At 44.6% G+C, this 15,551-nt stretch overlaps 1 protein-coding gene across 1 annotated transcript; it reads right to left on the bottom strand.

The window, feature by feature from the left end:
• Positions 1–256: 256 nt before the first annotated feature.
• Positions 257–15,444, bottom strand: LOC138965482 (ras-related protein Rab-7L1-like). Its single transcript, XM_070337650.1, has 5 exons — positions 14,832–15,444; positions 13,443–13,514; positions 7,733–7,914; positions 4,751–4,872; positions 257–3,711 (listed from the first exon to the last, which is right to left on the bottom strand). The coding sequence occupies exons 1-5, from the start codon at positions 14,950–14,952 to the stop codon at positions 3,573–3,575; spliced, it is 636 nt and encodes a 211-aa protein (XP_070193751.1). The 5' UTR covers positions 14,953–15,444; the 3' UTR covers positions 257–3,572.
• Between the last annotated feature and the right edge of the window lie 107 nt (positions 15,445–15,551).

Raw genomic sequence — 15,551 nt, 5'->3', positions numbered from 1 at the left:
ACAAGCGCGGGCAGCTAACACAGCCACCTGCCCCAAATGGAGCAGAGAAGGAGTATGAAACATAGCCTGGAAAGGCCGTACATAGCACCCCCACTGTGTAGAAAAGCCTGAGCCACGCCATGCCCCAGATGGGGAGGGGGGTGGCTTGTCACAGCAGTAAGAGCGATGGAGAGAGACAAACCAAAAACGGCCGACCCCCTACCCGTCCCCCTGCCGTAGTCCTATAGCCCACCGCCCACCCACCCCGATAGGGGAGGAGAACGATTGTCGGGCCAGGACAATAGAGGCACAGACTGTGAAGACAGTCCAACAGCGCCCACCCAATCCAACCCAGAGGGAGGGAAAGGGTGGAACGCTGCTCCAGCCCCCACCCGATCCTGCCCGGTGGGCGGGAAAGAGTGAGTCACTGATACCACCCCCACCCGAACGCGCCCGGAGGGCGGGAAAGGGTGGGAAGCTGACACAGCCCCCTGCCCGCAAAGAGGCAGAGTGGGAACAAGCCCAGGCCGTGACTTACCGTGCCCCCCCACTCCCCCTTCCTCACGGTAAGGGGGCTGCATGAACCGACTCAGCCGTGCTAAAAGCAAGCAGAGCGGCCAAAGCAGGCGGGGAGCAGGCCCCCTCTCCCTACGGAGAGAGTGCTCGCGAACAACCCAGTCTACCAGAGGCAGAAAGGACTGAACCGAACTGGCCATTTGCACCAAACCACGGTGCGAAGCAGGAGCGCCCCCCCTATCCCCCCCCCCCCCCATTTGGCGGGGGGCTGCGTAACACACTGAGAAGTACCGGAGGTAATCAGAGTGGTTAGACGCAGGCAGGGAGCAGGCCCCCATCCTAAAAGGAGAGGGTGCTCGTGAACAGCCCAGAGCCACCAGAGGCAAAAAACAGGCTGAACCGAACAGGCCATTTGCACTAGACCACAGTGCGAAGCTGACGAACGAGAGGGCGGGAACCGCCGATCGCACCTGAAACAGCTGAGAATAAAGACACAAATCATCGTTAAGTCCCCCCCAAAAGGAGGACATTGACCGATTCCTCTTACGCAGAGAAAGGGGAAAGAATAGCCACGCGGCCACCCCCCCCATCAGTCGACACCGACGACGATCCAACAATTCAGTCTATAAGGAGCCTAAAGGCTGAAGGCCCCGGCTGATTACCCCCAACAGGGGAAGCGAGCTGTGAAAGAACTGAACCCGCCCTCGGAGGGATAGGAACATCAAAAGAAGTGCTGTTTGACGGATCTACGACCCGCATAATAGGCAAATCAAAGTTCTTAGGCTTACTCTTAGGTTTAGTTTTCTTAACCGGGCTAAGAGCCTTGTCACCTTCCAGTCTCGCGCCAAGTTTAGCTTTGTTGTCGGCCATTTTAAGACCGGCGAAAAACAGTCACCCAGAACGAAAAACTTCTGCGTGCCTGTTCAACACAAAGCTATCAAACAAAGAAAAAGGAAAGATCTCACCAAAAGGTAGATGGACAGGTAGACCCACAAGAACCAGCTAGTCTCACGGACGAGCCGGCATGCGAAGGCCAAAATTGAGTGACAAAAATCGACACGTCCACCGTGTGTTGTCGAAAGTCGAGAATGATTATTACGGATGCTGGCGCTCACGTGGTGCGCAGGGTGTTGTGGGTAACTGAGCAAGGTCAGGCCATAGCAACGGCTATGGCGTCGCTTTTAGCTTGGTTACCACCCTACTAAGGGCAGGTAATTTGAGTGGTTTTTTCGACATCTAGCATGTGAGACTGAAGTCAATGCATTCATAAGAATTGGAGTAAGAATATGTAATTTAATGTAAAATTTAAAAAGGCACACAGTTTCTATCACACTTGGCACAACAATATTTTTATTTTATTTTTTATTTATGAGGATTTATATCGCGCACGTATCTCACCACACAAGGCGACTCAAGGCGCATATTACCTATTAATGCCGTGTGAGATGGAATTTTTTACATAATATATCACGCATTCACATCGGCCAGTAGATCAACAGCCTATAGGCACTGCATCCACCTTTCACGGCCTATTATTCCAGGTCACACGGGTATTTCGGTGGACATTTTTATCTACGCCTATACAATTTTGCCAGGAAAGACCCTTTTGTCAATCGTGGGATCTTTAACGTGCATACCCCAATGTAGTGTACACGAAGGGACCTCGGTTTATCGTCTCATCCGAAAGACTAGCACTTGAACCCACCACCTTGGTTAGGAAAGGGGGGAGAAAATTGCTAACGCCCTGACCCAGGGTCGAACTCGCAACCTCTCGCTTCCGAGCGCAAGTGCGTTACCACTCGGCCACCCAGTCCATTCATACCTGCATTTTTTGCATTGAAGATCATAATAAATCACACAAAACTGCAGCTGCATTTCATACAACATCACATTCACCTCTGACATCTTTAAAAATGTGAGCATTCTTTAACAAGACATACAATACAGTGGAACCCCCCTTTAAGACGACACACTTTTGACTGGAGTCCTCTCTCAGGCTTGGCTTTTTTACATTTTCCTGTTCATAACCTCTATAAATGTATCCCATTTTTGTCTTCTTTTTACATTTAGTCAAAACTTGACTAAATGTTTTAACATAGAGGGGGAATCGAGACGAGGGTCGTGGTGTATGTGTGTGTGTCTGTCTGTGCGTGTGTGTGTGTAGAGCGATTCAGACCAAACTACTGAACCGATCTTTATGAAATTTGACATGAGAGTTCCTGGGAATGATATCCCCGGACGTTTTTTTATTTTTTTCGATAAATACTTTTGATGACGTCATATCCGGCTTTTTGTAAAAGTTGAGGCGGCACTGTCACACCCTCATTTTTCAATCAAATTGATTGAAACTTTGGTCAAGCAATCTTTAACTCAGTCCGGACTTTGGTATTGCATTTCAGCTTGGAGGCTTAAAAATTAATAAATGAGTTTGGTCATTAAAAATCAGAAAATTTTAATTAAAATATTTTTTTGTAAAACGATCCAAAAATAATGTCATTTTATTTTTCATTATATTCTGATTCAAAAAAACATATAAATATGTTATATTTGGATTAAAAACAAGCTAAAACAATTAAAATTATAAAAATTATGATTAAAATAAAATTTCCGAAATCGATTTAAAAACAATTTCATCTTATTCATTGTTGATTCCTGATTCCAAAAACATGTAGATATGTTATGTTTGGATGAAAAACAAGCTCAGAAAGTTAAAAAGAAGAGAGATACAGAAAAGCGTGCTATGCAGCTCAGCGTGACCCCTACCGCGCTAAACTGGCTCGTCAATTTCACTGTCTTTCCCACGAGCGGGGGTACTGACGATGCTATACTGCCTTGGTGAGAAAAAAAATGCAATGCGTTCAGTTTCATTCTGTGAGTTCGACAGCTTGACTAAATGTAGTAATTTCGCCTCTTGTTTTTCTTTCCGTTCGTCAGAATCCATTTTTATGACTCAGTCCTTTTTAAGAGTGATTTTCTAAGATTTTTGGGCGGTCTTTAAAGGAGGATTACACTGTATGCGTAAAATGGAATGGTTATGAATGAGAAGAAGAGGATCGTGAGGTGCGTCCGTCACAACATTAACAACTGCACCGCGAACCTTGGTGCACATCATCATCTTCTCTGCTGAGACGGCGGATAGTGCCGTTGCCCTGGGTTGCAGATTCCGAGAAGCCTTCCAGCTCTGCGTGTTTACTCATCATCTCTTCTATAAGGTAGCTGCAAAAAAAAGTCGTAAGGTTAAAACTGAAAAATAAATGGAACAAGGGACTGTAGGAGAGAAACTAACAAAAAACTATAAAAATGTACTCACCAGAAAACAGCAACAAGAACAAATGATTTGTTAAAACAAGCAAACTGACCAGGTACAAATCATGTTTTCTTGTTGCTGTTTTCTGGTGAGTACATTTTTATTGTTATCTTGTGAAAGATAAAACAAATGAGACAGAAGTGTAAGACGCGATAAGTCTTGATATATATGACAGTTACGGCATAAGCCTAGGTCTGCGTTTATTCTCCTCCAGCCCACATCCAGAGAAATCACATAAAAATCACGTAAATACATATTTATACAAATGGATCAGTACAAATACTTACACAAGAACAATTTTACAAAAGGATTAGGGAACAATGAAAACAAAATCGTGAGAGAGTGTGAAAGAGACAGAGAGTGTGAAAGAGACAGAGAGTGTGAAAGAGACAGAGAGTGTGAAAGAGACAGAGAGTGTGAAAGAGACAGAGAGTGTGAAAGAGACAGAGAGTGTGAAAGAGACAGAGTGTGAAAGGGACAGAGAGTGTGAAAGAGACAGAGAGTGTGAAAGAGACAGAGAGTGTGAAAGAGACAGAGAGTGTGAAAGAGACAGAGAGTGTGAAAGAGACAGAGAGTGTGAAAGAGACAGAGAGTGTGAAAGAGACAGAGAGTGTGAAAGAGACAGAGAGTGTGAAAGAGACAGAGAGTGTGAAAGAGACAGAGGGACATGCAGAACCTGAACATTGACATTGCTTATTAGGTCTGAGAGAACCTTGCTCACAGAATTGTTTCTACCAGACACATATACACCTTTGACTGATATATGTACATCCTAAGAACCGCTTCTACCTTGAACTGGACAATCGTATGCGCTCTAGATATTGGCACCCTCAATACAAATCAAAGTGCCTCAATATTAAATTTTGAGGTGCGCTTTGTAATACAGGAGAAAGCGACACACATTTCCCTGCAAAGGGATGGATAATAAAGAATGAAATGAAATCTCACTTCATGGATTCGTCGATCATGGTGCCTTCTTTGACGGACGTTTCGCTCCATCCCAGGAAGTCGTGTTCCTTACACATCTCTTCTACCTCCTCCTGCTCCACCTCTCGCTGGCCAAGGTCACACTGCACAAGACAGAAACAACAACAACACTAATTAATTATCAAATTACAATTATCAAACTGCAATTTCTCCATGTGAGATAATCAAGTTAATTTGATCGGATTTGATATAACCAAAGGGAAGTAAGCTCTCTAAATACATGCAACATGGAGTAAGCGAGAGTTATACGGAACCATTCTCCTGGCACCTAAGAGAATAACAAGCATTGAAATGAACAAGCGGCTTTCATCCTCAACTAACTAATTAGTTTTGAGACATGCATTTGACTTTGCCTTAGCCGCTTGGGTCGGCGTAACTTACACCTCTTTGTTTAAGGTCTGCCTTGAAGGTGAGGACAGAGTCAGATGTCCAGAACAGCGCGGTGCAGTTTAAATCAGGGTGCAGTGTTCGTTATATAACTGAGGCGTGTCAATCGCAACAGTGCCTGAGCTAAACATTTGTGGGCACTACCCACAGCCCGGCACTACCCACAGCCCTCGAACATTCCCCCTCCCTTCACCTCTCTTGCAACTATCTGCCCTACCCTTGGTCTCATAACTATCTGCCCTACCCTTGGTCTCATAACTATCTGCCCTACCCTTGGTCTCATAACTATCTGCCCTACCCATGGTCTCATAACTATCTGCCCTACCCTTGGTCTCATAACTATCTGCCCTACCCTTGGTCTCATAACTATCTGCCCTACCCTTGGTCTCATAACTATCTGCCCTACCCTTGGTCTCATAACTATCTGCCCTACCCTTGGTCTCATAACTATTTGCCCTACCCTTGGTCTCATAACTATCTGCCCTACCCATGGTCTCATACCTATCTGCCCTACCCTTGGTCTCATAACTATCTGCCCTACCCTTGGTCTCATAACTATCTGCCCTACCCTTGGTCTCATAACTATCTGCCCTACCCTTGGTCTCATAACTATCTGCCCTACCCTTGGTCTCATAACTATCTGCCCTACCCTTGGTCTCATAACTATCTGCCCTACCCTTGGTCTCATAACTATCTGCCCTACCCTTGGTCTCATAACTATCTGTCCTACCCTTGGTCTCATAACTATCTGCCCTACCCTTGGTCTCATAACTATCTGCCCTACCCTTGGTCTCATAACTATCTGCCGTACCCTTGGTCTCATAACTATCTGCCCTACCCTTGGTCTCATAACTATCTGCCCTACCCTTGGTCTCATAACTATTTGCCATACCCTTGGTCTCATAACTATCTGCCCTACCCTTTGTCTCATAACTATCTGCCCTACCCTTGGTCTCATAACTATCTGCCCTACCCTTGGTTCTCATAACTATTTGCCATACCCTTGGTCTCATAACTATCTGCCCTACCCTTGGTCTCATAACTATCTGCCCTACCCTTGGTCTCATAACTATTTGCCCTACCCTTGGTCTCATAACTATCTGCCCTACCCTTGGTCTCATAACTATCTGCCCTACCCTTGGTCTCATAACTATCTGCCCTACCCTTGGTCTCATAACTATCTGCCCTACCCTTGGTCTCATAACTATCTGCCCTACCCTTGGTCTCATAACTATCTGCCCTACCCTTGGTCTCATAACTATCTGCCCTACCCATGGTCTCATAACTATCTGCCCTACCCATGGTCTCATAACTATCTGCCCTACCCATGGTCTCATAACTATCTGCCCTACCCTTGGTCTCATAACTATCTGCCCTACCCATGGTCTCATAACTATCTGCCCTACCCATGGTCTCATAACTATCTGCCCTAAACTATCTGCCTTACCCATGGTCTCATAACTATCTGCCCTACCCATGGTCTCATAACTATCTGCCCTACCCATGGTCTCATACCTATCTGCCCTACCCATGGTCTCATAACTATCTGCCCTACCCTTGGTCTCATAACTATCTGCCCTACCCTTGGTCTCATAACTATCTGCCCTACCCTTGGTCTCATAACTATCTGCCCTACCCATGGTCTCATAACTATCTGCCCTACCCTTGGTCTCATAACTATCTGCCCTACCCATGGTCTCATAACTATCTGCCCTACCCTTGGTCTCATAACTATCTGCCCTACCCTTGGTCTCATAACTATCTGCTCTACCCTTGGTCTCATAACTATCTGCCCTACCCTTGGTCTCATAACTATCTGCTCTACCCTTGGTCTCATAACTATCTGTCTCATAACTATAATGGGCAATTCTTTTTGCCTCTTCTTCTTCAATCATGGGCGCAAACTCCCACATACACTCTTCTTTTTGCACGAGTAGGTTTTTACGTGAATGACTCTTTTTCCCCCTGACATTTACATAGATAGCCATTCACTGTTTTCAGGGGATGCATCTTGGCACTTTTGTGTTTCTGTAAGTCACCAAATTCTGACATGGATTACAGGATCTTTTCTGTGCGTCCTTTGTCTTGTGTTTGCATGTACACTTGAAAGGGTAGGTCTCTTCTTCTGCGTTCGTGGGCTGAAACTCCCACGTACACTCGTGTTTTTTGCACGAGTGGAATTTTACGTGTATGACCGTTTTTTACCCCGCCATTTAGGCAGCCATACGCCGTTTTCGGAGGAAGCATGCTGGGTATTTTCGTGTTTCTATAACCCACCGAACTCTGACATGGATTACAGTATCTTTTTCGTGCGCACTTGGTCTTGTGCTTGCGTGTACACACGGGGGTGTTCGGACACCGAGGAGAGTCTGCACACAAAGTTGACTCTGAGAAATAAATCTCTCGCCGAACGTGGGGACGAACTCACGCTGACAGCGGCGAACTGGATACAAATCCAGCGCGCTACCGACTGAGCTACATCCCCGCCCAAAGGGTAGGTCTTAAATTTGGGTCTTTTAAAAGGGGGGTTCCACGGTATTTCAGATTTCTTGTGACCTTGTTGGCGAGCAGTAAGCAGGGAACGGCCGCACCGTCTGCCAGCTGACACTTGCTGTCCAGGTCTTTCTTCCACCGCACAGCGTTCTGGAAGGTGTTTTTCTGGGACAGGTCAAACATGACGATGCAGGCGTGGGCATCCTTGTAGTACACTCTCGTCATGGAGGTGAAGCGTTCCTGACCTGAAACAGATAGATATTATCTCAAATGAGAAATGAATGACCTAAAAAAAAGGGTACAAAAGATGGTCAACATATGCAGAAAAAGCCTGTGAAAAATAGTACTCTACTGTTGGGACTATAGGGCGCAACTTTTTACCTCAACTTTTACCCCTGCGCCCTTTTGACCGGTATCGCCATGGCATGTGTATGGCTAAAGAAGAGTACAGATGTACCCACAAGCTGACGTCACAAGGCAAAACAGCTCTGAGAATGCAGACTCTCTGATCTCAAGGCATGTGTATGGCTAAAGAAGAGTAGAGATGTAGCCACAACCTGACGTCACAAGGCAAAACAGCTCTGAGAATGCAGACTCTCTGATCTCATGGCATGTGTATGGCTAAAGAAGAGTAGAGATGTACCCACAAGCTGACGTCACAAGGCCAAACAGCTCTGAGAATGCAGACTCTCTGATCTCATGGCATGTGTATGGCTAAAGAAGAGTAGAGATGTAGCCACAAGCTGACGTCACAAGGCCAAACAGCTCTGAGAATGCAGACTCTCTGATTTCAACGCATGTTGGGTAGAAAACGTTGCAGCTAAATTTCCACTCAGTATACATGTCTTTCCTTTGACTTGTGGCCAATACATGGGAAGCACCTATTGTGTGGATTTGTCTCATTTTAAACTTAAAAGCAGGAGTTGCTCCTTTTACAACGAAGCTCCTTATATAGTCCCGAAAATATGGTACATGTACTAGGAACTAGCATGGTGGAACTGATGTCACTTCCTGTTAGAGAACCAAACTGTCAAGGGACTCTTATACACAACAATCTAGTTTCATACCATTTACATGGGTGGAACTGAAACATGTCATGAATTGTGAAGAACCAGACCAACCAGACCAACCAAACTCAACCGAATCAAAAAACAAAACAAACAGAGAGAAGAAATAAACAAGGGACATAATCGAATCCGGATTTTCGGCATATATCGGAAGAATATCCCACCCATGCATTTATTTCTGATATATAGGGGAGATAACTTATATAGTCAGAAGAGCCCTGGCTTTGAATTTGAAACCAGTCTGTCACGATCAGCGTGGGTTTAAGTCCATGTTCGACAAGAAATCTATTTTCTGAAGTCAACTTTGTGCCGGCTTTCCTTGGTGTCTAAAAGCCCATGCTTGTGCATGTTAAAGATCCCAAGTACTTAGCAGAAGTCTCAGGGCTTGAAAAACACAAACATGTATGCAGAAAAGAAAACTTCACATGACTTTATGAAATGACCGTACCTCATACTGTTGTTTTAAAGATAAGGATGAGTTTATGACACATTTTGTTCATTGTATGTCTATAATTTTGAAGATAGCTTAGAACCTTTGCGTATCTGGAGATAGCACTTTGTACAATCACTTCCCTTCAAAAGTACAAAAACCTTGCCTTGGAAGAACAGATTATAATTTCTCTGTATTTCAAAACTGACTGAGGTTATGAACAGTAAGTCTGAGAAAACAGCCAGGGTCTTAAAAGGGAGGGAGTCTTAAATTAAAAGGAGGGTTCTACTGTACTGAGTAGTTTTATCACAAGCAGGGAGGGTTCTACTGTACAGAGTAGTTTTATCACACGCAGGGAGGGTTCTACTGTACAGAGTAGTTTTATCACACGCAGGGAGGGTTCTACTGTACAGAGTAGTTTTATCACAAGCAGGGAGGGTTCTACTGTACAGAGTAGTTTTATCACACGCAGGGAGGGTTCTACTGTACAGAGTAGTTTTATCACACGCAGGGAGGGTTCTACTGTACAGAGTAGTTTTATCACGCGCAGGGAGGGTTCTACTGTACAGAGTAGTTTTATCACAAGCAGGGAGGGTTCTACTGTACAGAGTAGTTTTATCACACGCAGGGAGGGTTCTACTGTACAGAGTAGTTTTATCACACGCAGGGAGGGTTCTACTGTACAGAGTAGTTTTATCACAAGCAGGGAGGGTTCTACTGTACAGAGTAGTTTTATCACACGCAGGGAGGGTTCTACTGTACAGAGTAGTTTTATCACACGCAGGGAGGGTTCTACTGTACAGAGTAGTTTTATCACAAGCAGGGAGGGTTCTACTGTACAGAGTAGTTTTATCACAAGCAGGGAGGGTTCTACTGTACAGAGTAATTTTATCACACGCAGGGAGGGTTCTACTGTACAGAGTAGTTTTATCACAAGCAGGGAGGGTTCTACTGTACAGAGTAGTTTTATCACAAGCAGGGAGGGTTCTACTGTACAGAGTAGTTTTATCACACGCAGGGAGGGTTCTACTGTACAGAGTAGTTTTATCACACGCAGGGAAGGTTCTACTGTACAGAGTAGTTTTATCACAAGCAGGGGGGGTTCTACTGTACAGAGTAGTTTTATCACAAGCAGGGAGGGTTCTACTGTACAAAGTAGTTTTATCACAAGCAGGGAGGGTTCTACTGTACAGAGTAGTTTTATAACACGCAGGGGGGGTTCTACTGTACAGAGTAGTTTTATCACACGCAGGGAGGGTTCTACTGTACAGAGTAGTTTTATCACACGCAGGGAGGGTTCTACTGTACAAAGTAGTTTTATCACACGCAGGGAGGGTTCTACTGTACAGAGTAGTTTTATCACAAGCAGGGAGGGTTCTACTGTACAGAGTAGTTTTATCACAAGCAGGGAGGGTTCTACTGTACAGAGTAGTTTTATCACAAGCAGGGGGGGTTCTACTGTACAGAGTAGTTTTATCACAAGCAGGGAGGGTTCTACTGTACAGAATAGTTTTATCACAAGCAGGGAGGGTTCTACTGTACAGAGTAGTTTTATCACAAGCAGGGAGGGTTCTACTGTACAGAGTAGTTTTATCACAAGCAGGGGGGGGGGGTTCTACTGTACAGAGTAGTTTTATCACAAGCAGGGAGGGTTCTACTGTACAGAGTAGTTTTATCACAAGCAGGGAGGGTTCTACTGTACAGAGTAGTTTTATCACATGTAGGGAGGGTTCTACTGTACAGAGTAGTTTTATCACAAGCAGGGAGGGTTCTACTGTACAGAGTAGTTTTATCACACGCAGGGAGGGTTCTACTGTACAGAGTAGTTTTATCACACGCAGGGAGGGTTCTACTGTACAGAGTAGTTTTATCACAAGCAGGGGGGGTTCTACTGTACAGAGTAGTTTTATCACAAGCAGGGAGGGTTCTACTGTACAGAGTAGTTTTATCACAAGCAGGGGGGGTTCTACTGTACAGAGTAGTTTTATCACAAGCAGGGAGGGTTCTACTGTACAGAGTAGTTTTATCACAAGCAGGGGGGGTTCTACTGTACAGAGTAGTTTTATCACAAGCAGGGGGGGTTCTACTGTACAGAGTAGTTTTATCACAAGCAGGGGGGGTTCTACTGTACAGAGTAGTTTTATCACAAGCAGGGAGGGTTCTACTGTACAGAGTAGTTTTATCACAAGCAGGGAGGGTTCTACTGTACAGAGTAGTTTTATCACACGCAGGGAGGGTTCTACTGTACAGAGTAGTTTTATCACACGCAGGGAGGGTTCTACTGTACAGAGTAGTTTTATCACAAGCAGGGAGGGTTCTACTGTACAGAGTAGTTTTATCACACGCAGGGAGGGTTCTACTGTACAGAGTAGTTTTATCACAAGCAGGGAGGGTTCTACTGTACAGAGTAGTTTTATCACAAGCAGGGAGGGTTCTACTGTACAGAGTAGTTTTATCACACGCAGGGAGGGTTCTACTGTACAGAGTAGTTTTATCACAAGCAGGGAGGGTTCTACTGTACAGAGTAGTTTTATCACAAGCAGGGAGGGTTCTACTGTACAGAGTAGTTTTATCACAAGTAGGGAGGGTTCTACTGTACAGAGTAGTTTTATCACACGCAGGGAGGGTTCTACTGTACAGAGTAGTTTTATCACAAGCAGGGAGGGTTCTACTGTACAGAGTAGTTTTATCACAAGCAGGGAGGGTTCTACTGTACAGAGTAGTTTTATCACAAGCAGGGAGGGTTCTACTGTACAGAGTAGTTTTATCACAAGCAGGGAGGGTTCTACTGTACAGAGTAGTTTTATCACAAGCAGGGAGGGTTCTACTGTACAGAGTAGTTTTATCACACGCAGGGAGCAGGGAGGGGTCTACTGTACAGAGTAGTTTTATCACAAGCAGGGAGGGTTCTACTGTACAGAGTAGTTTTATCACAAGCAGGGAGGGTTCTACTGTACAGAGTAGTTTTATCACACGCAGGGAGGGTTCTACTGTACAGAGTAGTTTTATCACAAGCAGGGAGGGTTCTACTGTACAGAGTAGTTTTATCACAAGCAGGGAGGGTTCTACTGTACAGAGTAGTTTTATCACACGCAGGGAGGGTTCTACTGTACAGAGTAGTTTTATCACAAGCAGGGAGGGTTCTACTGTACAGAGTAGTTTTATCACAAGCAGGGAGGGTTCTACTGTACAGAGTAGTTTTATCACAAGCAGGGAGGGTTCTACTGTACAGAGTAGTTTTATCACAAGCAGGGAGGGTTCTACTGTACAGAGTAGTTTTATCACAAGCAGGGAGGGTTCTACTGTACAGAGTAGTTTTATCACAAGCAGGGAGGGTTCTACTGTACAGAGTAGTTTTATCACAAGCAGGGAGGGTTCTACTGTACAGAGTAGTTTTATCACAAGCAGGGAGGGTTCTACTGTACAGAGTAGTTTTATCACACGCAGGGAACAGGGAGGGGTCTACTGTACAGAGTAGTTTTATCACAAGCAGGGAGGGTTCTACTGTACAGAGTAGTTTTATCACAAGCAGGGAGGGTTCTACTGTACAGAGTAGTTTTATCACACGCAGGGAGGGTTCTACTGTACAGAGTAGTTTTATCACAAGCAGGGAGGGTTCTACTGTACAGAGTAGTTTTATCACAAGCAGGGAGGGTTCTACTGTACAGAGTAGTTTTATCACACGCAGGGAGGGTTCTACTGTACAGAGTAGTTTTATCACACGCAGGGGGGGTTCTACTGTACAGAGTAGTTTTATCACAAGCAGGGAGGGTTCTACTGTACAGAGTAGTTTTATCACAAGCAGGGAGGGTTCTACTGTACAGAGTAGTTTTATCACAAGCAGGGAGGGTTCTACTGTACAGAGTAGTTTTATCACAAGCAGGGAGGGTTCTACTGTACAGAGTAGTTTTATCACACGCAGGGAGCAGGGAGGGGTCTACTGTACAGAGTAGTTTTATCACAAGCAGGGAGGGTTCTACTGTACAGAGTAGTTTTATCACAAGCAGGGAGGGTTCTACTGTACAGAGTAGTTTTATCACACGCAGGGGGGGTTCTACTGTACAGAGTAGTTTTATCACACGCAGGGAGGGTTCTACTGTACAGAGTAGTTTTATCACACGCAGGGAGGGTTCTACTGTACAGAGTAGTTTTATCACACGCAGGGAGGGTTCTACTGTACAGAGTAGTTTTATCACAAGCAGGGAGGGTTCTACTGTACAGAGTAGTTTTATCACAAGCAGGGAGGACACACACAAACAGAACAATATGTACATACCTGCTATGTCCCACAGCTGAAGCTTAATGTTGCATCTGTCTGACCAGCGTATAACTTTCAGGGCAAAATCAACTGCAGAAGAGAGACAAGTAAATCAGTCATGATGTATTATTGACATATATATATTGTTTACAATAGACTGCAGTACCACATAGATTTGATGACGAATCCATAGATTGCACATTGCATGGAAAGATCATTTTTCTTGTCAATATGTCATGGTAGTTGCTACATGTACACGGATCTGTTGTTCTGACAATCAGTGACATCATGACTTGTCAGATTATATTGGGAGAATGTAACAGGATAGTTGGTGAGAAAGAGATATGCAGACCTGTAAATAGCTCAGTAACAATAATACTATGAATGTAAACATTTGTCCATGAAACATACATACACGGACAGACAGACAGACAGACTCACACACACACACACGTGTACACACACGCACACACACATTTTCAGTTTCACAATTTATAATCCTCACTATACAGTTCTGACATATCACATGAAAGGGAGATCCGAAAGTGGTGAGGAGGTTAGCATCACTCTAGAAGAAAGCGAAACGGAGAAAGACCTTGGTGTACTTGTAGACAATCGCCTGAGTTTCAAGGGACATGTTGCACAAGCAACTGCGAAGGCAAACAAAACCTTAGGCATCATCAGGAGATCGTTTGAGCATCTGGATAGGGAGGTGTTTGTACAACTCTACAAGAGTCTTGTCAGGCCAATCCTTGAATATGGGCATTCAGTATGGCAACCACAGCAGAAACTGCTGTGCAAGGAAATAGAGGACGTACAGAGAAGGGCTACCAAACTGATATCGGCTCTCAGTGAGAAAACTTACCCAGAACGACTTGCTGTACTCAAACTACCGAGTCTCGAACACAGGCGTCTCCGAGGTGACATGATCGACCTCTACAAGTATATGCATGGGATCTACGACACAGGCAACCCGAATTTCCAGCTGGCCGAAACCAAAGACACTAGGGGAAACAGCCTCAAGTTGTACAAACCATTTTGTAGGCTGAACGTTCGGAGCTGCTTCTTCGCAGAAAGGGTGATTCCTCACTGGAACAGTCTGCCAGAAACAGTTGTGACAGCACCATCAGTGAACAGTTTCAAAGGAAGGCTGGACAATTTCTGGGCAGACAGACCAGAGAAATTCTCGCCAACGTGCTACCAATAACCGCCCGCGCATGCCACCAACAAAAGTGTTATTGGAGTACTATTCGACAGGATCGATGAACAGGCCTAAGGCCTTAAACATCGCAAGTTCAAGTTCAAGTTCAAGTTCAAGTTCATAAAGTGAGAGAAAGGTAAACACAAAATATTAATGTTGTAATGAATCACACACAAAATTCTTGATTAATATGCACAGTCACATACCACCAATGGTCATTTTGTAGTCTCTGCGAAATGAGTCGTTGACATAACGGTGCACAAAGGACGTCTTTCCCACAGTGGGGTCCCCAATAATGATCACTTTGAATAAAACTTCCTCTGCCATTGTACAACCGGCGCAGCTTTCTTTTCAGACACTGAATGTTAATGCTACAAGAAACGATGATGACACCACAACTGTCTTGTGATTATGTGGGCCTGCATTCAGAACTGACCCCAATTCTTGTAAAAGTTTGTCTGTTATACTTATAAGCTTTATGCACAATCCCACTCAGAGCCAAGTTCATTTGAATAGATGGTTGTCATCTTGACAGGTGGTCAGCAGATACTTCTGTCACACACGGAGTTTGATCCATTGTTACGTGTAATGATTACATAAAGTTGGTCTCAGTCGTTGCTCTTTCGAGATAGCACACACAGGTAAGTCCCGTGTGTCAGCTTGACCCCAAACTTACACACAAATTATTGCGTGTTTCTCGTGACTGATTCTGTTCTGTTGTTTGTCATGTGCAAACGATCTTTCAAAATCATGTGGATTTCAAATGAACGCGACAAGTTTACCACATTGCAGAACCAGAAAAAAACCAGAAGCAGAAGTTGCTTTCCCACCAAGTCACATGATCAAGCACATGGCCTCATTCATGTGATTGGGGCCATGTAGGGGTTTGTGAGGCAAGCACGCAAAACATAATTTCCGTCAAAATA

Source organism: Littorina saxatilis, linkage group LG4, assembly GCF_037325665.1.
Source record: "Littorina saxatilis isolate snail1 linkage group LG4, US_GU_Lsax_2.0, whole genome shotgun sequence".
NCBI lineage: Eukaryota > Metazoa > Mollusca > Gastropoda > Littorinimorpha > Littorinidae > Littorina > Littorina saxatilis.
Note: the sequence above shows the minus strand (reverse complement) of the source record. Positions and strands in the feature narration are given on the sequence as shown.